Genomic DNA, 27460 nt, shown 5'->3' on the forward strand with positions numbered 1-27460 from the left:
ATGTGAAAGCACTATGTTCAAGCATCCAGCTCCTTAGTAATCACTAAGTAATCAGTGTCCTAAAGGCTGTAGATCTGCTGAAATGCACAGATGTGCCTTTCAAGTCAAAGCGTCCTCTAATATTCATCTTGAACAAGAAAAAGAAGACCAGAGTTTGTGTAACACTACTAGTAATTACCAAAAAATTGCTAATGAGGAAACACTGCTACTCAATACAGAGAAGAAAAAAATAAAATTATTTAGTTATACTCATTTTTAACAGCAAAAGAAAGAAAACCATGATATTACCTGTTCCATGTTGTACCCATGCTTTTCTTTGGCAATGGCAATGTATTCGTCCACTGAAAAACAAGATGAGACGCCAGTAAACAAACTGAGGGACAGAGTACACCCTATGGTCCACTAGAATTGATACACGTGTATATTTCAGGCCTGCTAATATGGTTTGGCTGTGTCCCCACCCAAATCTCATCTTGATTTGTATCTCCCACAATTCCCAAGTGTTGTGGGAGGGACCCAAAAGGAGGTAACTGAATCATGGAGGATGGTCTTTCCTGTGCTATTCTCCTGATAGTAAGTCTCACAAGATCTGATGGTTTTAAAAAGGGGAGTTTCCCTGCACAAGCTCTCTCTCTTTGCCTGCTGCCATCCATGTAAAACATGACTTGCTCCTCCTCACCTTCCACCACGACTGTAAGGCCTTCCCAGCCATGTGAAACTGTAAGTCCATTAAACCTCCTTTTCTTCCCAGTTTTGGGAATGTTTTTACCAACAGCATAAAAACAGACTAATACACTTGTCATGTACAAGACTAAAAGAACAGACAGTAACAAAACAGAATCATTATAATACAGTTATTGATCCCACAGAGAAACTTCTGAATGAATATTCTGACATATTAACAGCAGTTATCACCTGGTGATGAGATTATGAGTCTTCTTTAAAAGAGAAAAACAAAGGCTCATGCCTGTAATCCTAACACTTCGGAAGCTGAGGCGGGAAGATCCTTTGAGGCCCGGAGTTCTAGATTAGCCTAGATAACATAGTGAGATCCTGTCTCTACAAATAATTTTTAAAAATAATTAGTCAGGGCCAGATGCGGTGGCTCACGCCTGTAATCCCAGTACTTTGGGAGGCTGAGGCAGGCGGATGACTTTGAGGTCAGGCGTTCAAGAGCAACCTGACCAATATGGCAGAACCCCATCTCTACTAAAAATACAAAAATTAGCTGGGTGTGGTGGCACACACCAGTAATCCCAGCTACTTGGGAGGCTGAGGCAGGAGAATCGCTTGAACCCGGGAGGCAGAGGTTGTAGTGAGCCGAGATTGCACCACTGCACTACAGCATGGCGACAGAGCAAGACTCCGTCTCAAAAAAAGAAAAAAGGAAAAGAAAGACAAAACCTTTAGTTCTACTTAAAACTTTCTACAACAAACAAGTATTACTTTAAACAATATGTTTAGCAGTAAAAATAAGAATGAAATTGGGGGTCATTTTTAGTCTCAGCTCAGGTTGAATAATGAACAAACTATTCTTATGTTTTAAAAAATTCTGAAGAGATAGATTACATGGCCCAGTGCTTGGTATTTGCTTTCAAATATGTACTCCTCCAATACAAGGTGGCTAGCTTTCAAGTACCATGGAAAATACCAAGGAAAACGAATTGACTCAACCTCCAGAAGAAGCTGCCACCCCCAAAGATGAATCAATTTCCTCCCTGAGGATATTCTAATCTTTCTTCCCAAATGTACAAGAAAAAATAATGCACTAGTCAATAGCACTGCCATATGTTCATGCACGATTTTCCTTTATGAATTAAAAAAATAATAACACAAGCTAAAAAAAAAACAAGTAGTACAGAACTGTATGAAGGTAGGCAGTAAAATCCTGACTAGTCCCTATTCCCTCTTGGCTCCTAAATCTTACTCTCTAGGTACAATGGCCAAACTTACAGAAGACAGGCTCAGAGTGATCCACTTTCCCACTATGACACAAAGAGTAAACAGAGGAGTCCTAACAAGTCTGAGCTTCTCCATCTCCGTTTGCTATGCGATTATACCAAAAGCATGCTCCCAGCTCTGGGAGAACTGTCAACCAATTTAGGAAACAGAAATCAATTTTGAAAAAGAATTCCAACTCTTATAGAAGCATGTATTCTAAAAATTGGGAGAAAATATTCCATTGATAAAAGAAAAAGTCTATCTAATTCAAATAGCAACTAATTATATACTGCAGCTCAATATTAATTCTAATATAAAACCACTAATTTTCCATTTGTTTTAATATTTAAAATAGTTACAAACTGGTTACTTCACTCAGATTACAGTAAAATTTCAACTTACTTGAAAGTCAGCAGATGACAAATGAAATGACCATAGTTCATCACAAAAGTCTAACTGGTGATTTTAAAAAGCAGGGCAAAGACCGGGCGCGGTGGCTCACGCCTGTAATCCCAACACTTCAGGAGACTGGAGTGGGTGGATCGGGAGGTCAAGAGATCAAGACTACCCTGGCCAACATGGTAAAACCTCATCTCTACTAAACATACAAAAATCAGCTGGGCGTGGTGGCGCATGCCTGTAGTCCCAGCTACTTGGGAGGCTGAGGTTGCAGTGAGCCAAGATCATGCCACTGCACTCCAGCCTTGGTGACAGAGCAAGACTTCATCTCTCAAAAAAAAACAAAAAAACAAAAAAAAGCAGGGCAGGGAATTACTCCAAAGTGTGTCCCTTGCTTTTTACTTCACAATACAGTAGATTATGCCAAATAAAAGTGCTCTAAGGTTCTAAAAAGCGTCAGATGAGGCTGCTTGAACAGGTGGTTCTGTATACCTGGCCAGAACCCTGCAGAGAGACACAGGTAATGTGGGGGGGGGTTCATACTGGAGGAGATGAGATGCAAATGGCAGCATATCAGACCTAGAAACAGATGGCAGGCCAGCTGATTAAAAACCAGGTCATGAGATGCACTCAGGAATATGTAAGGACAAAAGGCGAAAACGATCTGCGGTAAATTGAGGGTCAACTCTGGGGGTCTGCTTGTTTAAAACTGGCTCGAAGGGTTCCTTCCTTTAATAAACACTTGGTAAATGAACAACAAATGAACCTTAAGCTTCTGCTGTAAAATCTCAAGTCTGAGAGCACACTATTATCTACCTTAACTGAGTAAGGAACGTATGTATGATCACCAGTGACATCATCTTTGAGCAAACACAGGCACAGGCTGAACAAGTGATGCAGGAGTCCCTGGAGTAGCCCAGCACAGGGGTTAGTCCTGCCCGTGGTTCTTGGGCAGATGTTATCTCCTCAGAGTCCCTCCTGCTACATCAGTAACAAGGCCTGTAAAGCCTGTGCCCACTGTCTGCAACTAGATTTAGCTACAAATTATAAGACACACACAAGTATTTGTTGAATGCTACTCCATTTTCATCTCCTCTTTTGTTTTTTAACTGGGCGCGGTGGCTCAAGCCTGTAATCCCAGCACTTTGGGAGGCCGAGACGGGCAGATCACAAGGTCAAAAGATCGAGACCATCCCGGCTAACACGGTGAAACCCCGTCTCTACTAAAAAATACAAAAAGTAGCCGGGCGAGGTGGCGGGCGCCTGTAGTCCCAGCTACTCGGGAGGCTGAGGCAGGAGAATGGCGTAAACCCGGGAGGCGGAGCTGGCAGTGAGCTGAGATCCCGTCACTGCACTCCAGCCTGGGTGACAGAGCGAGACTCCGTCTCAAAAAAAAAAAAAATAAATAAATAAATAAATAAATAAAGAATCAGCTGGTGGTAGGAACAGTAAGACAGTAACACAGTAGATTCCGAATGCTGCAGCTGAAGTTATATAGGACATCTGCCATACTGTAAACAATACGGTATTCTTACTAAGGTGACCTGTAAGTCACGTAACTTTTTAGATTTTCTTGGATGGCCGGGTGCAGTGGCTCATGCCAGTAATCCCAGCACTTTGGGAGGCCGAGGCAAGAGGATCACTTGAGGTCAGGGGTTCAAGACCAGCCCGGCCAACATGGTGAAACTTCATCTCTACTAAAAATACAAAAATTAGCTGGGCGTGGTGGTGCATGCCTGTAATCCCAGCTACTTGGAAGGCTGAGGTAGGACAATCGCTTGAATCCCGGAGGCAGAGGTTGCAATGAGCCGAGATCGTGCCACTGCAGCCTAGCCTAGGCAACAGAGCGAGACCCTGTCGTAAAAAAAAAAAAAAAAAAAGATTTTCTTGGAGATCACCCTGATGACTCAAATCTAAAGTAAAGGAAGAAAGCACGCTACTATAACTACTTAAATGAAGACACATGGTGTGTCTACTAGGTGCTTGGAAGGTTGTGATGAAATGAAACTAATCTGTAAAAGGAATTACCATCTAATACTTACTAGCAAATAAACACTTTTCATTCTTTTCATTGTTCCCAATGTCCAATAAAAATTAGACAGACATTTGCTGAATGAATGCCTGGGGTGCTGTAATATGTACAATGTCAACATTTGAGGTTTCCTGTCCCACAAGATAAAAGGCAGCACAGGTTATATACAGGGTAAGAAAAACCCAGGTCAAATCCTGGCTCTGTCTCAAAATAAAATGAGTTGGTCTAGCAGTGCATGGCACACAGTCAGCACTGTATGACTATGTTATCTTTAGCAACGCCCTGACCTTCCCAAGAATTAGTTCTCACCAATAAAGCCAGGTTATCACCTAACTGAGAAAACACCACCACAGTAGGTACTCCTCCTCCCTCCTTTCCTCACAGAATGTTCTGGACTAGAATTTACTCAGAATATAGTCATCTGCACAAGCAATGCTGTTGACAGACCTTGTCTCTTACTGTATTCCTGCTCTACATAATGCTCAGCTTTTGTTTTCTTTAATCAAGGTACATGGATCTCTCCCATACTTTTCAGAATCTCTGAGGCTATTCCCTTCCCACCACCTACCCTGTTCCTTTACAGAGTTATACCCGTAGCTGCTGGTAGGACAGTAACGAAAATGAAAAGTGCACTTTTCAAAACCTCCCACGTGGTTTCCTTAAGTGAAGCAAAAAAAAGCTTTCAACCTTAAGTGAAGCAAAAATAAGCTTTTCTTATTTCAAGAAAATAAAATGTGTTCCCAGCTACCCTCATAAAAAAACAAAAGATAAGCAGATGCTTAAAAGTCAGTGGATAGAAGATGAAACAGGAAGGAAGAGGAGCAGGAGAAATACAAACTACCTACAAAAAACTGCTCTTAAACAAAGAAAACAGGGATCCATGGGGATTTTTCCAACTCTGGCAACAACAATCTTAATTCTGCCCCTTATTGATTAAAAATTCACCAATCTGGAAGTGAGGAGCCACTGGGGGCAGGAACTCATGAAGTAAACGCTGATCAGAACAATGAGCAAAATCCATGCTGCTTAAGAAAATGCCAGCACCTTTCCACCGGCCCGGGCATCTGCACCCATCACCCTTCCCCAATGTTGACAGGGTGCGCAAAGTGGGCCTGCCTTGTGCAACTTGGCTGACATTCCAATCTGTCGGTCAGAAGCAGAAGAATCCATCCACTGTTATAACCATTATGGAGAGCACAGATGAATGAGTTATGGGCTTCCTCATAATATCACTTAAAGACAGAATGTGAAATCCTCATTCTTCAAGAAAGTTTACAAAATTCCAAAAGCCTAATCAAGCATTTACTGAATTAAACTTACTATGTACAAAGCACTGTATTAAATAGCAAGCCAAAATAAAAAGCAAAAATGAACCGATTTCCCACAGTAGCTTGAGACAACACACAGGTAACAGAAGAGAACAAATACAGAAATAACAACACAGACGTAGGACAGTATGGGAATGCCAAGTAATCAGCAGATGATGATCATGACCAATGAAGGAGCGCTTCCTAAAGGTTCAGCAGCTATTCTGATAAGCAGAAACAACAGCTAACATCTGAGAATGTATTATGTATGAGCCATTGTTTTAAGGTCTTTACAATGATTTTTAAAAATCTTCTCTGATAGTTCCATTATCACTCTCATTCACAAACGAAGAAACTGAGGCTCACAGAAGTAATTTGGTTAGGGTCACACAGCTGGTAAATATCAGGTAAGGTATAAGGTTTACGACCTCTATGCATGGCTGGGCGCAGGGGCTCACACCTGTAATCCCAGCACTTTGGGAGGCTGAGGTGGGCAGATCACAAGGTCAGGAGTTTGAGACCAGCCTGGCCAACACAGTGAAACCCCGTCTCTACTAAAAAAAAAAAAATAATAATTAGCTGGGCATGGTGGCTCGTGCCTGTAATCTCAGCTGCTTGGGAGGCTGAGACAGGAGAATTACTTGAACCAGGGAGGCAGAGGTTGCAGTGAGCCAAGATCGCACCACTGCACTCCAGCCTGGGCAACAGAGCAAGACTCCCATCTCCAAACAAAACAAACAAAAACCTCTATGCACAATCGTTCCCTCCTTCCCTCCCTTCCTTCTTTTAAAAAAGACCAGCCGGGTGCAGCAGTGAGAAGCAGGAAAAGAGTAGAACAAGGAGTTCCGTCTGCAATTGTGAACAATCAGTTGAGATACCTCACTACCTTCGGACCAGCCAACACAGCTCTATCTCTTAAGGACAGAAGACAGAGGCAGAAGAGCTCTTCAGATTAGAACAGCCTCCTTGGTACAGGGAACCAAGGCTAATCAACATACTGTATCTAGCTTGAATGAAGTTAACAGAACTGTGGTTGATGAAGTGATGGAAAGCAGGGGTAAAAAACAGATGGATGCTAAACTTTACTTGTTTCTATATTCATTTTAATTCAATGAACTAAATGCCCTAGTACCCTCAGTAAGTCTCAAGTGCAAAAGGAGGGAGGAATGCAGATGAAAATTGCCACAGTAACCTTAACTCACCCTTCCCTCCCGCTAGATACTGCAGATATTCAGAACACCGTGTGATCTTGCATATTCTATGCAGAGCAATAGGCTGGCACCATACAGTGGGCTGATGACAAGACTTATAGCCTTCTCAGAGCTTTTTAAAAAAAATATTTTTGAAACACTTGCTGTAGCATTAGGTACCACAGAGGAAACATTACATCAATTTCTCTCTCATCACTCAACTGAACATGCCAAAATTCTCTTTAAAAATATAGTAACAAATACTGTGGCATCTTTTATTATTAAAATAAGAAATGAGTTATTACAACTTGCTGAGAATCAGAGTTTAAATAATTTAAGTAAAGCAACTGTGCCACCTGGTGGGCACAGACATTACTACAGTAAACATCTGAATGCTCCCTCTCTGGGGTGGAAACAGCACAAAAAGTCAAGCCAGAGATTCTGCCTGAGGATTTCATCAATCAGTCCTTCCAAGTAGGTAACAAAATGTACTTTCTTTATAAAAATGCTATTTCTTGGCCAGGTGCGATGGCTCACCCCTGTAATCCCAGCACTTTGGGAGGCCGAGGCAGGCAGATCATGAAGTCAGGAGATCGAGACCATCCTGGCTAACACAGTGAAACCCCATCTCTACTAAAAATAAAAATAATTTTTTTTAAATTAGCTGGGCGTGATGGCGGGTGCCTGTAGTCCCAGTCACTAGGGAGGCTGAGGCAGGAGAATAGCGTGAATCCGGGAGGCGGAGCTTGCCGTGAGCTGAGACTGTGCCACTGCACTCCAGCCTGGGCGACAGAGCGAGACTCTGTCTCAAAAAAAAAAAAAAAAAAAAGGCATTTCTTAGTGGGAATTTGTTAAAATCCCACTTTACAGAATAAGTCAGTCCCCAACGCCAACTCCCAGAGAAGTGACTTGTCTGAATTTGGCAGAGTCACCAGTAGTTGCTGGTAGGGCAGCGATGAAAATGAAAAGTGCACTTTTCAAGACCTCCCACATGGTTTCCTTAAGTGAAACAAAAGTAAGTTTTTAACCTTAGAAAATTAAATGTGCTCCAGCTACCCTCATACAAAACAAAAGACTGGCCAGATGCAGTGGCTCATGCCTATACCCTGTAATCCCAGCACTCTGATAAGCCAAGATGGGAGGATTACTTGAGCCCAGGAGTTTGAGATCAGCTTGGGCAGCATAGTGAGCCTCCATTTCTTAAGATTTAAACAAAAAACAAAAAAAAACATAAACGCTTAAGGTGATGGATAAAAGATAAAAGATGAAACAGGAAGCAGACTAACAGAAATACAAGCTACCTGCATCAAATCGCTCCAAACAAAGAAGGGGACCCACGAGGACTTTTCCCCAACTTTCTATCTCTGGCAGCAATAATCTTAATTCTGTTCATTAAAGATGAAAGAGAGTCTGTGTTACAGGAAGGCTCGGGGGGTTCTTTAGCTCTGAAAAAGAAGCTAAACCCCATTGTGAGACAGAGTATGAGAAGGTGGGCTCTCCTGGCCTGTGAGAGGGAGTTGGGAGGGGCAGGCTCTCCCACTGTTAAGTCCTACCATTTGCAATGTGGAGGGTTTTCTATTCTTAATCCAATAGAGTAGCCTTCAACAAGCACTGCTATATAAACAAGATATTTAAGAGCTTTCAATGTAGGTCGCAGCAAAGTTATCTTTTATAAAATACATTATGTTGAAATTACTCTCCACTGATTTAACAAATATTTCAGGCCTACTGTGTGCCTGGTGCTGCTTCGATAGCTGTGATTAAAATAGACAATCTCTGCCCTTACGGAACTCGCATGTCTGACTGGGGAGACAGAAACAGTCATACAAATAATGAATTCCAATTCTTATAAGTGCCCGCGAAAAAGAACTATGAATGCACATAATTGAGGAACCTGATCTGCAGAATCAAGGAGGGCTTTCTTTTCAACGGGGGAGAGGACATTATAAATTCCTGTGTACTTGTGTTATTTATAGTAGGAAAAAAGAAGAAAATCTAAATGTTCAAGAATAAGATTTGGGCCAGGAGCAGAAGCTTACGCCTGTAATCGCAACACTTTGGGAGGCTGAGGTAGGTCGACCACTTGAGGTCAGAAATTCAAGACCAGCTTGGCCAACACGGTGAAACTCCAACTCTACTAAAAATACAAAAATTGCCAGGCGTGCTGGTACATGCCTGTAATTCCAGCTACTTGGGAGGCTGAGGTACAAGAAATAATGGAACCCAGCCGGGCGCGGTGGCTCACGCCTGTAATCCCAGCACTTTGGGAGGCCGAGACGGGCAGATCACGAGGTCAGGAGATCGAGACCAGCCTGGCTAACACGGTGAAACCCCGTGTCTACTAAAAAAAAAAAAAAAAAAATACAAAAAACTAGCCGGGCGCGGTGGCGGGTGCCTGTAGTCCCTGCTACTCGGGAGGCTAAGGCAGGAGAATGGCGTGAACCCAGGAGGCGGAGCTTGCAGTGAGCTGAGATCCGGCCACTGCACTCCAGCCTGGGCGACAGAGTGAGACTCCGTCTCAAAAATAAAATAAAATAAAATAAAAATAATTAATGGAACCTGGGAGGCGGAGGTTGCAATGGGCTGAGACCATGTCACTGCACTCCAGCCTGTGCTACAGAGCAAGACTGTCTCAAAAAAAGAAAATGAAAAAAGAAAAAGAAAAAGGAGAAAGCTTCTCACTACTGCACCCGGCTGGTCTTTTTTAAAAGAAGGAAAAGAAAAGAAAGAAAGAGAGAGAGAGAGAGGAAGAAGGAGAGAGAGAGAGAGAGAGAGAGAAAGAGAGATGTGGGTGAATAAATTATGCTACAAGATGGGATATTATTCAGGATCAAAACTCGGTTTAATTTTTAATTGCAGGAAAATTAAAGTTGAAAACCGTTACACAGAAGATGTAACCATTTGTGCTTAAAATCAGAGTGCATATAAGCATACAGAAAAGATCCAGAAGCAAACTTTAATAGTGGTTATGTCCACACAGTGGGGTAAGTTAGAGGCTATTTTTAAAAATAAAAATAAGTGTGTGTGTGTGTGTGTGCGTGTGTGTAACTCTTCCCTGAATTACTTGAGAGTAGCTTTCATATATTGACTCTTAAACCTTCAGCAAGTGTTTTCTAAGGGTACGTATACTGTCCTACATAACCACAGGACAGTAAATTAAATATGGAAACAACACTTTAATCTGCATCCATAGAACAATTTGGTGAACTGATCCCAAAATGTGCTTTACATGTGCTGAAGAATTTTAAAGTAAATCCCAATTATTTCATTTCATCCCTACATATATTAATATACACCTCTTTTTAAAATGTGGGCATATTTGTTACATAACACCAATGCCATTAATACACCAAACAAAAACAGCAAAATTCCTTGGTATATGAAACTGTTATACTCACACTAGATTGGTCTAACATGTACAAGTCCAACAACAGCAATTATTGGAGCGGATGTGGAGCAAATAAACTCTGCATTTTACTGGTAGCAGTGTAAACCAGTCTGACCACTTTGAAAATAATTTGGCACTGATCTCTCAGAGCTAAGCATATATATTCCAGACGGGTATCAAGAAATAGGTCCAAGAATGCTCCCAGCAGTAATATTTGTAATAGTCAAGAACTGATAATGGATGTCCACTGTCAACAGAAAGGATAAACTAAAACTGAAAAAATGAAATGTTTTTCTGTATAAAGATACAGATTAGACATTAATACGATTACAAGGTAAATTACTGTTTAATAGAAGGCTTCCACTAGTATGTAAATTCAGCTCATTCAGCTATGTTTATTCTAGTAAGTTTTGCCCATTTTAGCTAGTTCTAGAGCACTTGAAAAAATTAAAATGATAAAAATATTTTTCACACACTCAAAAGACTCATTTTAATCATACGCTTCAACCTCTTCTAGTCATATATTTTTAAAAAGCTGAAAACCAGGCCAATATAGGCTTACCCTATCACTACTGCTGCTCACACACAAGTCAAAGAATTAATAAGTTGTTTTGCTTTGTTTTTTTCCCCTCAACTTTGTATTTTAGAATCAGGGGCACGTGTGCAGGTTTGTTACAAAGATACACAGCGTGATGCTGAGGTTTGGGGTACAAATGATCCATGACTCACTCAGTACAGTACTTAAGAGGTTCTTTTTAAGCCCCTGTCCCCATCTCTCTCCCCATTCTAGGTAGTCCCTAGTGTCTTGTTGATTGGTCCCATCTTTATGGCCACGTGCACCCAATGCTTACCTCCCACTTGTGTTTTTTTTTTTTTTTTTGAGACGGAGTCTCGCTCTGTCGCCCAGCCCAGGCTGGAGTGCAGTGGCGCGATCTCGGCTCACTGCAAGCTCCGCCTCCCGGGTTCACGCCATTCTCCTGCCTCAGCCTCCCGAGTAGCTGGGACTACAGGCGCCCACAACCGCGCCCGGCTAATTTTTTGTATTTTTTTTTTTTTAGTAGAGACGGGGTTTCACCGTGGTCTCGATCTCCTGACCTTGTGATCCGCCCGCCTCGGCCTCCCAAAGTGCTGGGATTACAGGCGTGAGCCACCGTGCCCGGCCTTACCTCCCACTTGTAAGTGAGAATATGTGATATTTGTTTAAGTACACTTCTCCTTCACAGCGCTCAATGAACTTACTTACCAGTGCAGTTTCCCGTAGACTGTACGCTACACTTGGGCAGGGACTTGTCAGATTGTTTGTGTATTTCGCCAGTGCCTGCCAGCACTTGGTACACAAGCAGTTGTGCAAGTTACTGAGTAAACAAGTGATAGCCACAAGGTAAGGGACAAAGAAGGAAACGTTAGAAGATTCCAGACAACCCAAGTTACAGAGCAAATGGCAGAAAAGCCTGTATTTGCAAATCTCTATCCACAGGAATCCCGCACTCCCACCACCTTCTCATTCATTCAACAACTTATTTATCATACACCCACCACATGCCAAGAGGGGACTGACAGAACTGAACACACATACCAAGTTCCTCCACTCAGTTTTACAGTACAGTGGAGAGAGATGAGAGACATAAAATAGATAATATGATGTCAGCTGATGATAAGTAGAACGAAAGAAAGCGAGTTAAGACAGTTAGTGGTTTGTGTGGTGAAAGAAGGCTTCTCTGATATAATGACACTTAGGCAATAACCAGAACAAACTGAGGGGGTGAGCCATGTAGACATCTAGGAGAAGAGTACTCTAGAAGAAGAGAACAGAGAAGACCCTGAGGAGGATATTTTGGGTGAGTTCAAGAGGGGAGAAGTGGGGTCAGACTGTGTAGGGCCTTGTTACTTCCAGGTTCTTTTTTTGTGTTATTATTATTTTCTTTTTTCTTTTTTTTTTAAGACAGGGTCCTGCTGTCGCTCAGGCTGGAGTGCAGTGGCACAATCACAGCTCACTGCAGCCTGGACCTCCTGGGCTCAAGTGATCCTCCCACCTCAGCCTCCCAAGAGGCTGACACTACAGGCATGCACCATCATGCCTGGTTAATTATTTTGTAAAGATGGAGTTTTGCCATGCTGCCCAGGCTATGTGAGCAGGTTCTTTTGACTTTAACTTACAATGAATTGAAAAGCTATTGGGATGCTTTGAATAGAGACACCTGACATTTACTATGTATCTACATGAAAGTTTAGAATTATATATGACATAACTGCACATTATTCATATTACTTGAAACTTTCATATACGATACAGTAAGTCAAACATCCTAAAGTAGAAATGAATTTTGTGTATGTCATAGGTACAGCTCTTATTCCAAGAAAGCTAAAACTTATTTTTAAATCCCTAATTTAAACTTGTCTTTTGACTCAACTTTAAATTACCTACCTCCACCATGTTACATGCAATTCTTTTCTTTAGAGTTAATAGCTAGCTTAAAAAAAAAAAGCAGGCCAGGCACAGTGGCTCATGCCTATAATCCCAGCAATTTGGGAGGCCAAGGCGGGCGAATCACAAGGTCAGGAGTTCGAGACCAACCTAGCCAACATGGTGAAACACTGTCTCTACTAAAAATACAAAAAATTAGCTGGGCATGGTGGCGGGTACCCATAATCCCAGCTACTAGGGAGGCTGAGGCAGGAGAATCGCTTGAACCTGCGAAGCAGAGGTTACAGTGAGCTGAGACTGTGCCACTGCACTCCAGCCCAGGCATCAGTGCGAGACTCTATCTCAGAAAAATCAGCCAGCTTGTTTTTGGCACAGCTGATGATCTCCATTTTTGTCTATTTTAACACTGAGACCCATGATTCTTACCACTGGACCAGTTTTTCCTCATTTTTATAAAATAAAAAACCCAAAATCCAAACACTTAAATAACTGCACAAACACTTACTATATATAACTTATAAAACGCATAATGCATAAACGAGCAAGACCATCTGTTTCTATGGATATCCAATAGCCAAAAGTTACCTTGCTAAATTCTACACTCAAGGCAACAGCAGCCCATCTGAGAAATTTGCTCCTTCAGGGAACTATCAACATCATTCAGTATGAGCAATTTAGTTGATTATTTATTTTTTAAAAAGCAAACTATAAACAACAGACAAGGCTATAATTGAGTTTCCCCTCTAGTTCCACTCCCCTTCTTTTCAAGCCCTACCTTAAATAATAATAATAACAATAATAATAATAATCAAACAACAACAAAAAATCCTCAGATTAATCTATCCTTTTTATTAAGACTCTTGGGCCACAGTTTTGCGTTATATTTGACCACACGTGCCTGGGTAAACTTTTTGTGTTTCGTAAGTCAGTAAAAGGAACCAGAATGGGCCTACAATCTGGCCTAAACTCCACATATATATATACATATTTTTTTGGGACGGAGTCTCGCTCTGTCACCCAGGCTGGAGTGCAGTGGTCGGATCTCAGCTCACTGCAAGCTCCGCCTCCCGGGTTTGCAACATGCTCCTGCCTCAGCCTCTCGAGTAGCTGGGACTACAGGTGCCGCCACCACGCCCGGCTAGTTTTCTGTATTTTTTAGTAGAGACAGGGTTTCACTGTGTTAGCCAGGACGGTCCCGATCTCCTGACCTCGTGATCTGCCCGTCTCGGCCTCCCAAAGTGCTGGAATTACAGGCTTGAGCCACCGCGTCCGGCCTCCACATATACTTTAAACTCTAATACGCTCACTTTGTTAACGTTCAGCTGCTTCTCTAGACGAACGAAGTCCAAACTTGAAGTAGGTCTACATGTAAGCACAGAGACAAGAGGGGACTGCCAAAAGTACAATGCACAACGAAGGGGTGTCCGTGTGAAGGCAAGAGGTGGTATCCTAAAGCCGGTGGGTAGGGCTGAGCAAGGTGGGCATTTAGGGTGCAGACCAATTGGAATGAGGATGGAGTCTCCAAAGGTGGGCAGCGTGGAATGGAGTAAAGAGGATGTGCAGATATGGGGTATAGAATCCATGCAAAGGGTAGCTGCACACTATCACAACGGGGACTGAGGAGAGATGATGATGTATCACAGCAACAGACTGCCTCATAGGGGTTCAACAGAAACGTGGAGTAAATGATGGAACAGTGCGCCTATACTTAACGGCATTTAATAGTCTTTAAAGACACGTTAAAGGCTGCCTGAACCAGTCACTAAGCCCACAACCCTATGGTCTCCATCTCTTTGGGGCAAGTTGAGATGCTCCTAACTTGACTTCCTGAATTTTCATCATGCCTCCTTTTAACAGCACTGACCTGGTTAGGCAATCAACTTCTCTGACTTGGAATTGTATCAACAGCTTACTACCACCAATAAACCTCTTCTCTACTCTTCTCTAAACCACAGGACTGTCAAGAGCTTTTTAGTGTAAATCATATCACTTCTAGCTAAAAAACCTTCAAGGGATCCTCCAAACCTTTAAGAAGCTGGCCTGCTTTTCCAGTTTCATTTCTCTATGCCCCAGGGACAACACTTGTCAGAGTCAGGCAAATCTCCAAAATTAAGCACTGGATTTCCTCTGCACATCTTCACACCTTTAAAAATGAAAATGCTGGCCGGGCGCGGTAATTTCAACACTTTGGGAGGCTGAGGCAGGCGGATCACTTGAGGTCAGGAGTTCAAGACCAGCCTGGCCAACGTGGTGAAACCCTGTCTCTACTAAAAATGCAAAATTAGCTGGGTGTGGTGGCGCATGCGCATGTAATCCCAGCTACTCCGGAGGCTGAGGCAGGAGAACTGCTTGAACTCAGGAGGCAGAGGTTGCAGTGAGCCAAGATTGCGCCACTGTACTCCAGCCTGGGCAACAGAGCGAGACTCCATCTCAAAAAAAAAAAAAAAAGGAAATGCTATCATTTCCTCTGTTTAGGGTGCACTTAGGCCCCTTGGTCCAGCCAGCAAACTCCTACTCATACTTCCACATTTCAATCAAATGTCAACCATCTTCAACTCTTTATTTCTACCTAGGAAAGCCAGCACCTTCTGCTAAGTCCCAAGGGAAACATCAGAATACTGACTCAATGGTACATGGGAGATGCTTGATGTAAAAATGATGTGAGTCAACTGTACTCTTCTCCAGTAAGTGAACATTTTCCAGTTTCTCAGTCTGCCACCCTCCAGATTACACATGATGGCAATGTATACTTCATTCACTCCTTTGTTGCTGAAATCTCAAGTCATGGTTTCATCAAGTAATTTTCCATGACCATTTAATATTTAAACTCATTGTTCTAATCTATGTTATTGGGAATTATTTACACTTTCTCAACATGAAATGTCTCTACAGGCCACATTTTCTAGGCATATCCCGTAAGTTATATCTCTCATTAAATGAGTTTTACTTAGACGCAGCCCAAAAAAACTAGTATAATATTAATGTTTTAAGCATTGAATTATAATTTATTAAATGAAGCAGCCTACGAAGGCAGACAGGTGTGGTAAATATAGTCTGGAGACAAGAGATCTAGCTAAAACTGGGCTACTATAGTAACTAGCTATGGGACCTTAACCATTTGACTTTACTTCTGTAGACCCCAGTGTTTTTATCTCTAAAAAGGAAGAGTTGCCCTAGGAAAACTACATATAAATTATTTGCTCACATGTTCATTTTTTCTGTCTCTCCATTAGAGTATGAGATTCCTGAACCTTTCACTCCTGGTACATTCCCAGACACAAAGCTGTTCAATTTAAAATGTAAATGAAAACTCAGAGGATAAACATGAATTCAGTATAACCTGAATTGAGATACTTTTGGACAGAACTTGTTACCACAAGTCTAAGATTCACCTAAAAGAATAAATAAAGAGCCAGGAACACTGAAAAGAATGAAGTCCAGGCACAAAGCATGTATGAGTTTAACGTAAGTGAAGGAAAAAATACAATTCAATAATTTCAGTTGCCACAACGATGTAAAAAAGAGGGGAAGACAGAAGACATCAGTCTGTTTGTAATCTGGGGATGGAGGAGGGGTTCGTAGCATGACAATATACCAGATAAACTGTGGCATGGCTAGACAGTCCACTAAAAATAAATGAGCTATCAAGCCATAAAGAGACAGAGGAATCTTAAATGCATATTGCTAAGTGGAAGAAGCCAATTTGAAAAGGCGACATACTGTATGATTCCACCTGGAAGGCATTCTACGGAAGCAGTAAAATGATCAACGGTTGCCAGGGATTAGGAGGTAGAGTGGGAGATGAACAGGTGGAGCAGAGGTTTCTTAAACCAGTGAAACTATGATAACTACATTGGTGGACAGGTCATTATACATTTATCGGAATCCACAGAACACACAACACAAGAGTAAAGCTTAATGTAAACTCTGAATTTCGAGTGATAAAAATGTGTCACTGTAGGCTGGTTGATTATAACAAACGTATCCCTTTGGTGGACCCCAGTGCAGGATGTTCACACTGGGGGAGGCTGTGGGTGTGTGGGGGCAGAAGATAAATGGGCACTCTTTGTACTTTCTGCTCAATTTTAGCTGTGAAGCTAAAATGTCTCTAAAATATAAAATCTATTTTAAACAACAAAATAAGAAATGTATTAAGGGGCAAAAATCTTCACTATTGCTTTCTTTAAAATGATGGCTTGAGCCCAGGAGTTCAAGGTTGCAGTGAGCTATGACTGTGCCACTGCACTCCAGCATGGGCAACAGAGCCAAGATCCTCTCTTAAAATGTATGTATTTTATTTTACTGATACATATTAGATGTACATATTTCCAGGGTACATGTGATAATTTGATACATTCATATAATCAAATCTGGGTAACTGGGATACCCATAATCCTACATATTTACATTTTCTCTATACTAGGAATATTCGAAATTCTTCTCTTCTAGCCCTTTTTTTTTTTTTTTTTTTTTTTTTAAAGTAGAGGGGAGGTCTGTGTTGCCCAGGCTGGTCTTGAACTCCTGAGTTCAAGCATCCTCACCTCCACCTCCAAGCGCTGGGACTACAGGCACATGCCACTGCACCCGGCTAACTTTTGGGACTTTTAGAGACATGGGGTTTCACCATGTTGCCCAGGCTGGTCTCAAACTCCTGAGCTCAAGTGATCCGCTGGCCTTGGCCTCTCAAAGTGCTGGGATTATAGGGGTGGGACATTGCACTCAGGCCCTCTTCTAGTTATTCTGAAATGTACAATTCAAGGCCAGGTGCAGTGGCCTGCGTATGTAGTCCCAGCTACTTGGGAGGCTAAGGCAGGAGACTCTCTTGAGCCCAGGAGGTGGAGGTTGCAGTGAGCCAAGATTGCACAACTGCACTCCATCCTGGATAATAAGAATAAACCTCTGTCTCAAAAAAAAAAAGAAATGTATAATTCATGAATGCTAACTAGAGTCATTTTACAGATCAGGTTTTTTTTAAAAGAGTTAAAAAAAGAACTAAGATTCTAAATATTCATCAATAGGTAATACAGGTAATTTTGTTTAAAAAAAGGATAAATTATGATACATCCATATTATTTACAGTTAAAAAATTAGATAACTGGAGATATACTGAGATGAAACAGTCCCAGATGTACTTATGAGCAGACTGATAACAGTTCACATTTTGTGGAAAACAATTACATATTATGCATTAAGTACCGTTTGAATTTTCTACAATAGCATTTATTTTTATAATCACAAAGTAACTTTATAAGCTTTCAGTAACCCTAAGAGGCAGAACTCTGAGCAGCCACTTTGAAAAGAAAAGAAGCACAAGAAAAGCCAGGGCTCTCCAGACATCCTTATACACAATTTTTTAGTATCTGCTAGAAATATGTCCTAAATCACTTATTTCTACTTCACGTCGGAATAAATGCTGGACAACCAAGACTTCTACATTCTTCCAAAACTGAGACACCTAAATTTTCAATAGAGTAATTGTTAAACATACTGATATATCCATATGATAAATATTACACCTAATTATTTAAAACCTTTATAAGCAGTTTTAATAACATGGGAACTGCTTAGGTCCAATGTTCAGGAAGACCATACACACATACACACACACACAGATAATCTATCATCTCACTCATATAAATACATACAAAAAAAAATTGGAAGAAATACCCCAAAGTGTTTAACGGTTATCACCACTGGGTGATGGAATAAGAGGTGAATGTTTTTTATTCTTTATACTTTCATCTATGAACTTTCAACAATATGTAAATGCTACTTTTAGGTAAGTGTTTTGTTGTTTTTGTAGCTTTGTTTATTTCCCAGTGTAGAAATGATTGCTCACTACTGATTACAAAATAATACATTTCTACAAAGCCGTCCTCACCCTGCCTTCTCTCTAGTGGACTTGGTTCACTCTAAGTGCTCCGTGTTTACTCAGTTAATAAATGGAAAGACAGATGAATTCTATAAAGTCAATCCTTTTTTACCCCATCTAAGGAAAACCCCTAGGTCCCATGCACCCCGAGGCCCTTCCACCCTAACAACTTGATTTCCCTGAAAAGTATGTCTGGAAGCCTTTCCATGACAAAGTAAATAAATCCCAATATTCCTCTTCAATTTTCATAATGTGAATGCTACCGACAAGCCCTGGCTTAGTTCATCTGTCTTCCATTGCTTGACACTGACAGGTTATTTCCACGGGTTTGCTGTGCAGACGCTTGAGGTTCAGACCCTGCAGCGGCCATTGGGGGCAGGGGAGTTGGGGCCTCCGGCTCGAGTTGGGCTCTGGAGGAAGACAAGGAACCTGTTCCTAGCGCTCAGCGGGGCCCTGCGACAGCTGTGGCTGTGGCTACCGCCAGGAAAGGGACAGAGAGGCAGGATAAGGTCAGAACTGCTGGGGCTGGGGCGGAGACGGCTGCTCCCAGGTCTGGGTGCGCCCAGGCGCCTCCCCCCCGCGGCCAGTCCCACCTCCGCTGCTGCTCCACAGCAGGAGGGCGCAGCCCCAGCCCCCACAGGGCTAGGGACCCGTGTACGGGGAGCAGGCCGGGTGCCCCAGGATGAACTTGAAGCCCAGCACTACCAGCTTCCAGCTGTGGGAAGGGTTGGTGGCAAGAGGGACCCGGAAGCAGCACTGGGCCCGAGGGCAGAGATCAAGGATGTCTCCCTAAGGGTGGCCCTGCGTACTGGCTGCCATCTCCAGGTCAGCGGGGGCCACGTTTGCGCCCGGAACATCAGCGTGCCCCCAGAGAGCTTGACCCGAAGCATCCTCCAATTCCCAAGAGAATTGCCCACGGTGCTTGGGCCCCCTGGGAAGCCCTGCTGGCAGGAGCAGTAGGGGCCAGCACCCCAGGCTGATCGGGGTCTGGGATCGGGGCCTGCGTCCAGACTGCCTCCACGCTGGGGCTCCTCTGGCTTTTCTTTGGTATTCCAGCTCTCCAGTTCTGAAACCAAACCTGGATTCGTGGCTCAGAAGTCCGTTTTTCTGGCCAGTTCTTCTCTGAAGGTAATTCCAGGATAAAAGTCCGTTTCAAAGGCCTCAGTAAGAATTGTGTATTGATATCTGTCAAATCTGGTCCTCCTATGCCTCTGGCCTGGCTCAAGTGTGTCTCTGCCATAAGCTGAGCTCGCTGTCCACTGGGAGCCTCAGTGGACAGGTTAGTTTTTTTAACGTTTAAAGTTTTAACCAACTTTAACAATTAACAATTGTTTAAACAATTGTAATCAGGGCTTACAATAAAACTGTAAATTTAGTTTATAGGCAGTATCACTGTTTAAAAACCAATTAACTTTCCATATTCTGCTCTTTTCTTCTGTGTCTATGAAAAATAATATTAAAATTAAATTCTGACTCCAAAGACTCCAATAAGTAATACAACAGGAAAAGTGACTAATAAACTTTAAACTGTAATAACAGAGAGATAGTGGCTAACAGGCTGAATGAACACAGCCTGAGAAATAAGTGAGATTATGACCCACGAGTGAAGCATCAGCAAACCTGGATACTACCTGTGGTTCCACCACTCACTATCTGTGCTACTTTTACAACCCACTGACTCTTTGAACTATGGGATGCCATCTATAAAACAGAGACAAAATCTTCCTGTTACTATGAACATTGAATGATACAGGAGTATGAAAAGCATTTTAGTACAATGCTGGCATAAAGGTTCAAAAAATGCTCAGTATTCTTAATATTCAGTTCCGAGTACAATTTAAGATGGACATTGTGACCAACTGAAACACACTTAGGAGGACGACAGGAGATGAAAAGAGACCCCAAAATAAAACCATCTGAAATGGCACCTGAAGCAACTAGCTTGGACTCAGACAGTAAAGGAGATACAATGACTGAATATTTAAAGGACACATATGGAAGCAAAGTTATTTAGCGAAGTTCAGGAAAACAAAGCTTTTACAAAGGGAGGCAGAATTTCAGTGCTTGTAAGAAAGAACATGTTCAAAAATGGAATAGATCGCAGGGTGCAGTGGCTCACGCCTGTAATCCCAACACTTCAGGAGGCCGAGGTAGGTGGATCACCTGAAGTCAGGAGCTTCAGACCAGCCTGGCCAACATGGCAAAAACCCATCTCTACTAAAAATACAAAAATTAGCTGGGTGTGGTAACGGGCACCTATAATCTCCGCTATTCAGGAGGCTGGGGCTGGAGAATCACTTGAACCCAGGAGGCAGAGTGCAGTGAGCCCAGATCGTGCCGCTGCACTCCAGCTTGGGCAACAGAGCAAGACTCCATCTCAAAAAATAATAATAAATTTTAAAACTCTTCAAATTATTTATCTTAAAATATAGAAGAAATATAATACATATAGAAACTTTTAGCTTCAAAGGTACCTTTAAAATCTTACATTAAACAAGAAAGGTAGAAAAAAAAGTGCTCTAAGACTTACACTTTGCTTCTGACAGATTTTGATTGGGTGACCAGACCAACATGCCAAGATTGTCCCGTTCTTGACTGCGTCTTGCCAGTTTGGCTTGAGAGAAAGAAAAAAGAAAAATCTCATTAAAATTTAACACATATAATAAGCAATAAGTAACAATACCTTTTAACATATTGTTGAATACACCCACCTTTTACCTGTATCTGTACCAATGGGACCTCACACTTAACCTCAGAGTGAGGATGGAGATGGGGTAGGCGACACAGTCTGCTGAAACATTTCTACTTGCAAGTCCTTTCCTACTTTTACTGATTTTACAGTATGCTGCTCTGCTTTTAGACATGAGACATCCAAAAAGAAATCCACACATGCCAAGGTGCTCAAAGGTTCTTTTAAAATGTTAATTCTTCATGTGTGCTTGCAGCACCCTTACCCTTCTCTGCCTGAGTAACCTTTTAGTGACTTGGCAATAGAAATTCCAAAATTCTTTTAACAGCATTATTAAAGAACAACCATTTTAAAAGTTTAACCTGAAAGTAAACTTCTAAAATGCATACTAATTCTTAAAAATCTGTGATGCAAAATAGTAGGCCAAAACGTTTAAAAGTGCCAAGGGTGGCGCTCACATGTATTAGTGAATTAACCGCAAGCAACTGTCATCTACTAAAATACACATACCTAAAACATTATCTTCACAAGGCAAAGACTCAAGAAACAGGAGGTTCAGTGACCATACCTTCACAATGCTTAGGCCCAAACTTATTCATTCTAAAGGTTAATTTTGGCCACTTTTTTTTCCTTTAAATAAACTACTCTGAAAATATGATGAAAGTTATGGAACCTAAAACTCTAAGGGGAAAAATGCAACTAAATATAACATACAACCTACTATAAACAAAAATCTAGGAAACCCACAGTCTGGTTAACGAATTTCTTCTTTTATGATACCGCCAGATCTTCCATCTTTAATTTTGTCTACCAATGTGTTCTAGGTTTTATAAAGAGGAAATTTTACATTTTTAGTAAAATCTGAGAGGCAGTTACTTTAAAGAACCATAACAGAATAGTGAAAAGGACCCAAAGTGTGAACAGTATGAATTAGGTAAAATTAAAAGTTGAATTTATGTTGCAGATGGGAAGAGGATGTAGATGAGAAAGAAATATGACAAAAAACATGTAGTGACCGTCTTTGAGTTTACCCTTTTTTGAGACAGAGTCTTAGTCACCCAGGCTCGGCTCACTGCAACCTCTGCCTCCTGGGTTCAAGTTATTCTCCTGCCTCAGCCTCTCGAGTAGCTGGGACTATAGGCGTGCACCACCACACCCAGCTAATTTTTTATTTTTAGTAGAGATGGAGGTTTCACCATATTGGCCAGGCTGGTCTCGAACTCCTGACCTCATGATCTGCCCACCTCGGCCTCCCAAAGTGCTGGGGTTACAGGTGTGAGTCACTGCGCCCAGCACAAGTATACCCTTTTTTTTTTTTTTTTTTTTTTTTTTTTTTTTGAGACGGAGTCTCGCTCTGTCATCCAGGCTGGAGTGCAGTGGCCAGATCTCAACTCACTGCAAGCTCCGCCTCCCGGATTTACGCCATTCTCCTGCCTCAGCCTCCCAAGTAGCTGGGACTACAGGCGCCCGCCACCTCGCCCGGCTACTTTTTTGTATTTTTTAGTAGAGACAGGGTTTCACCGTGTTGGCCAGGATGGTCTCGATCTCCTGACCTCGTGATCCGCCCGTCTCGGCCTCCCAAAGTGCTGGGATTATAGACTTGAGCCACCGCGCCCAGCCTACCTTTTTTACAGATATATACATAGTTCTGACTTTCAGAACAATGCTAATGCTACACATAACCTAAAACGAAAGTCATCAAAAGTATGTGTGGGGAGGGACCCCCAACGGAATACAAAGACAAATGAGTCCTGCTATATTTCCAATAGAAGTCTAAAGTACAACAAAAATAAAGGTATCCACAGTGGAAAGGTACAATCAAAACTGCATGACTGTCTGTGTAGAAAATCTACATTTTGTAGAATCTACAAAATGGCACTAGAATAAATGAGTTTAGTAAGGTTGTAAGAAATAATATTAATAGTAAAATCAATTCTATTTATATATACCAGCAATTAAAAAATCAAAATTAAAGATCATTAGCATCAAATATGAAATAACTTAGGGATAAAGTAAGATGTGTACATTGAAAACTATAAAACACTGCTGAGAGAAACTAAAGATGATCTAAGAAAATGAAGAAATATATCATAGATACAGACTCGTTACTAAGAAGGCATTCTTCCCAAACTGCTCTAAAGATTCAATGCAACCCCAATCAAAACTGTAGCACATTCTTTTGCAGTAATTGATAAATATTCTACAATTCATAAAGAAAGGCAAGGTAACTGAGACAGTCAACGCATTTTGAAAAAGAGCAGTTGGAAGATTTACACTATCTAAATCAAGACTAATTATAAAAAATCAGTAATCAAAAATGTATGGTATTGGCATAAAGATAGAGAAATAGGCTGGGCACGGCGGCTCACACCTGTAATCCCAGCACTTTGGGAGACCGAGGTGGGCGGATCATGAGGTCAGGGGATCGAGACCATCCTGGCTAACACAGTGAAACCCTGTCTCTACTAAAAATACAAAAAATTAGCCGGGGGTCATGGTGGGCTCCTTAGTCCCAGCTACTCGGGAGGCTGAGGCAGGAGAATGGCGTGAACCTGGGAGGCGGAGCTTGCGGTGAACTGAGATCGCGCCACTGCACTCCAGCCTGGGAGGCAGAGTGAGACTCTGTCTCAAAAAAAAAAAAAAAAAAAAAAAACAGAGAGAAATAAATGGAATAGAATCCAAAAACAGAACCACACATACAGGATCAAATGATTTTCCATAAAGGCATGAAGGCAAAACCAAACCAAAAATAATAATCTTTTCAACAAATGATGCAGGAACAAATGAATATTCACATGCAAAAACAAAACAAACATTTTTAAAAAAATTAATTTGGATCCATACCTCAAAATTATCTCAAAACAGACGACAGAACTAAATGTAAAACTCAAAAATTATAGAATTTCTAGAGAAAAACACACGGAAATCTTTTTGACCTTGGGGTGGGAAAGGACATCTTAGATACAATACCAAAAGCACAATCCACCGAACATTTTTTAATGGTATATTATACTTAAATAAAATTTTAAAACTTTTACTCTGCAAAAGGCACTGTTGAGATACACTGCAGACTGTAAGAAAATATTTGCATATCGCATATGCAACAAAGGACTTGTATCCAGAATACATAAAGAACTTTCAAAGTCAACAATAAGGAAAATGACACAATTTTTTTTTAAGAAAAGGACAAACGATTTGAACAGTCACTTCACCAAAGTAGATATAAAGGTGGCATATTAGACGAAAAAATGCTCTACATCTTTAGCCATTAGAAAAATGTGAATTAAAGCCATGATGAGAAACCATGATTTACCTGTTAGGCTGTCTAAAATAAAAGGCATCAACAATACAAAGAGCTGACAAGAACGGGAACAACTGAAATTCTCATACACTACTGGTGTAAATGCAAAATTATAAAGCCATTCTGGGAAAATTTTGCAGTTTTTTACAAAGACATAATTATAGTTACCAAATGACTGATCTAGCAACCCCCACTGTTCAGCCATATACCCTACAAAATTAGCATTATGTTCACAGCAAAACCTGCACACAGGCTGGGAGCAGTGACTCACACCTGTAATCCCAGCACTTTGGGAGGCTGAGGCGGGTGGATCACCTGAGGTCAGGAGACCAGCCTGACCAATATTGTCAAATCCCATCTCTACTACAAATACAAAAATTAGCCAGGCATGGTGGTGTGTGCCTGTAGACTCAGCCACTCGGGAGTCTGAGGCAGGAGAAATGCTTGAACCCCGGAGGTGGAGGTTGCAGTGAGCCAAGATCACGCCACTGCACTCCAGCCTGGGCGCCAGAGCAAGACTCAGTGCCAAAAACAAAAACAAACAAACAAAAAACAAAAAAACAAAACAAACAAAAAAAAACCATCCGGCACACATAGGCAGCGTTATTCACAATTATCAAAAACTGTGAAATACTCAGATGTTCTTCCATGGGCAAATGGATAAACCAACTGTAGTACACCCATATACTGGAACAGTACACAGCAATAAAAATAGTGAACTACTAATATATGCAACAACACAGACCTATCTCCAAAGCATTACAGTGAGTGAGAGAAGTCAGTACAAGTTCATTCATATGACACTCTTGCAAAAGTACAGGGATAATGAATAGATCCAGGGTTTCCAGGGGCTAGAAGTGTGAGGAAGGTTAAGAAAGTGTGAGAGGCCAGGCGTGATGGCTCACGCCTGTAATCCCTGCACTTTGGGAGGCCGAGGCGGGCGGATCACGAGGTCAGGAGATCGAGACCATCCTGGCTAACACGGTGAAACCCCATCTCTACTAAAATACAAAAAATTAGCCGGGCGCGGTGGCGGGCGCCTGTAGTCCCAGCTACTCGGGAGGCTGAGGCAGGAGAATGGCGCAAATCCGGGAGGTGGAGCTTGCAGTGAGCCGAGATCGCGCCACTGCACTCCAGCCTGGGCGACAGAGTGAAGACTCCGCCTCAAAAAAAAAAAAAAAAAAAAAAAAAAAGAAAAAAAAGAAAGTGTGAGAGAGTTTTTGGAGGAGATGGAGCTCTTTGGTATCCTAATTGTGTGGTGTTATGTGAAACTCCAGTAGTGCCCCCATCAGCATTTGCTTTCTGTGATTTCAGTCACCCATGATAAACCGTGGTCTGAAAACATTCAATTGAGAATTCCAGAAACAGTTCCTGAATTTTACATTGTGCCCCATTCTGATTACCATGCTGAAATCTCGTGCCGTCCCTCCTGGGACATGCATTATTCCTTTGTGCACCACATCCCCTCTGGAGGTACTATGTGCCCATCAGTAACTCGGCCATCTTAAGTTACCAGCTGGACGGTCACAGCATCGCAGCACTTGCATTCAAGTCCCCCATATTTTACTTACTAACACCCCCAAAGTGCTGGTGATGTTGGCATATTGCTATAATTGTTCTATTTTATTATTGATCTCTCAGTGTGTCTAACTTATAAAGTAACCTTTATCATAGGTATGTATGCATAGGAAAAACCATAGTATATATATAGGGTTCAGTACTACCCAGTTTCAGGCACCCACCAGGGGCCTCGAAACATACCTTTCATGGATAAGGACAGAGTATTGTATACACATCTTAACTCTCACAAAAAAGTGCAGCAAAAATTATTCAGTTTTGCTACACGTAAATCAAAAAATATATATAATATATAAAAATATAAATACAATAAAAACAAAGAAATGCCATTAATTTCTGGGTAGATACTAATATTTGCTGAAGGTGCTAACACAGGCAGGACTCTTTTTTTTTTTTTTTTGAGACAGAGTCTCGCTCTGTCGCCCAGGCTGGAGTGCAGTGGCCGGATATCGGCTCACTGCAAGCTCCGCCTTCCGGATTTACGCCATTCTCCTGCCTCAGCCTCCTGAGTAGCTGGGACTACAGGCGCCCGCTACCTCGCCCAGCTAGTTTTTTTGTATTTTTTAGTAGAGACGGGGTTTCACTGTGTTAGCCAGGATGGTCTCGATCTCCTGAACTCGTGATCCGCCCGTCTCGGCCTCCCAAAGTGCTGGGATTACAGGCTTGAGCCACCGCGCCCGGCCCGCAGGACTCTTTAAACTTTGTTTAAAGTTGATTTTTATCAAGTTTTAAAGACCTTAAAAAATAAGCCCTTAAAAAATAAAAAATTATCTGGAATAATTAGGTCTACAAGGAAATTGCAATTACCAGTTGCCATCAAGGGGGTAAGAAAGGTTTATTGGCTGGGCGCGGTGGCTCACGCCTGTAATCCCAGCACTTTGGGAGGCCAAGGTAGGCAGATCACCTGAGGTCGGGAGGTCGGGAGTTTGAGACCAGCCTGACCCACATGGAGAAACCCTATCTCTACTAAAAATACAAAATTAGCCGGGCTTGGTGGCGCATGCCTCTAATCCCAGCTACTTGGGAAGGCTGAGGCAAGAGAATCGCTTGAACCTGGGAGGTCGAGGTTGCGGTGGGCTGAGATCGCACTATTGCGCTCCAGCCTGGACAACAAGAGCGAAACTCCGTCAAAAAAAAAAAGAAAAAAGAAAGGTTTATTTACATGGCTAGCGGGGCTATACAGTGGTTCAACTACTTCAGAGAAAAAACAGGCAATGTATAGTAAAGTAGACGTATGGATACCTTGGCAAGCCAGCATTTCCATTTCTAGACTACATATATATGCAATGTTTTTCAAATTGCTGGTCAAATCTACTCACATTGAATTTTGGGTTCCTA

General features: G+C 41.8%; 1 protein-coding gene across 1 annotated transcript in view; it reads right to left on the reverse strand.

Annotated features, from left to right (window-relative positions):
* RCOR1 (REST corepressor 1) overlaps nt 1-27460 on the reverse strand; it is a 130392-nt gene that overhangs the window by 32535 nt on the left and 70397 nt on the right. The window contains exons 3-4 of the mRNA XM_050800046.1: nt 21085-21168; nt 289-341 (exon numbers count right to left, since the gene is read on the reverse strand). Of these exons, the coding sequence (XP_050656003.1) occupies nt 289-341; nt 21085-21168 (137 nt within the window). The remainder of the gene's footprint in view (nt 1-288; nt 342-21084; nt 21169-27460) is intronic.

The sequence above is a fragment of the Macaca thibetana genome, chromosome 7 (assembly GCF_024542745.1).
Source record: "Macaca thibetana thibetana isolate TM-01 chromosome 7, ASM2454274v1, whole genome shotgun sequence".
Taxonomy (NCBI): Eukaryota; Metazoa; Chordata; class Mammalia; order Primates; family Cercopithecidae; genus Macaca; species Macaca thibetana.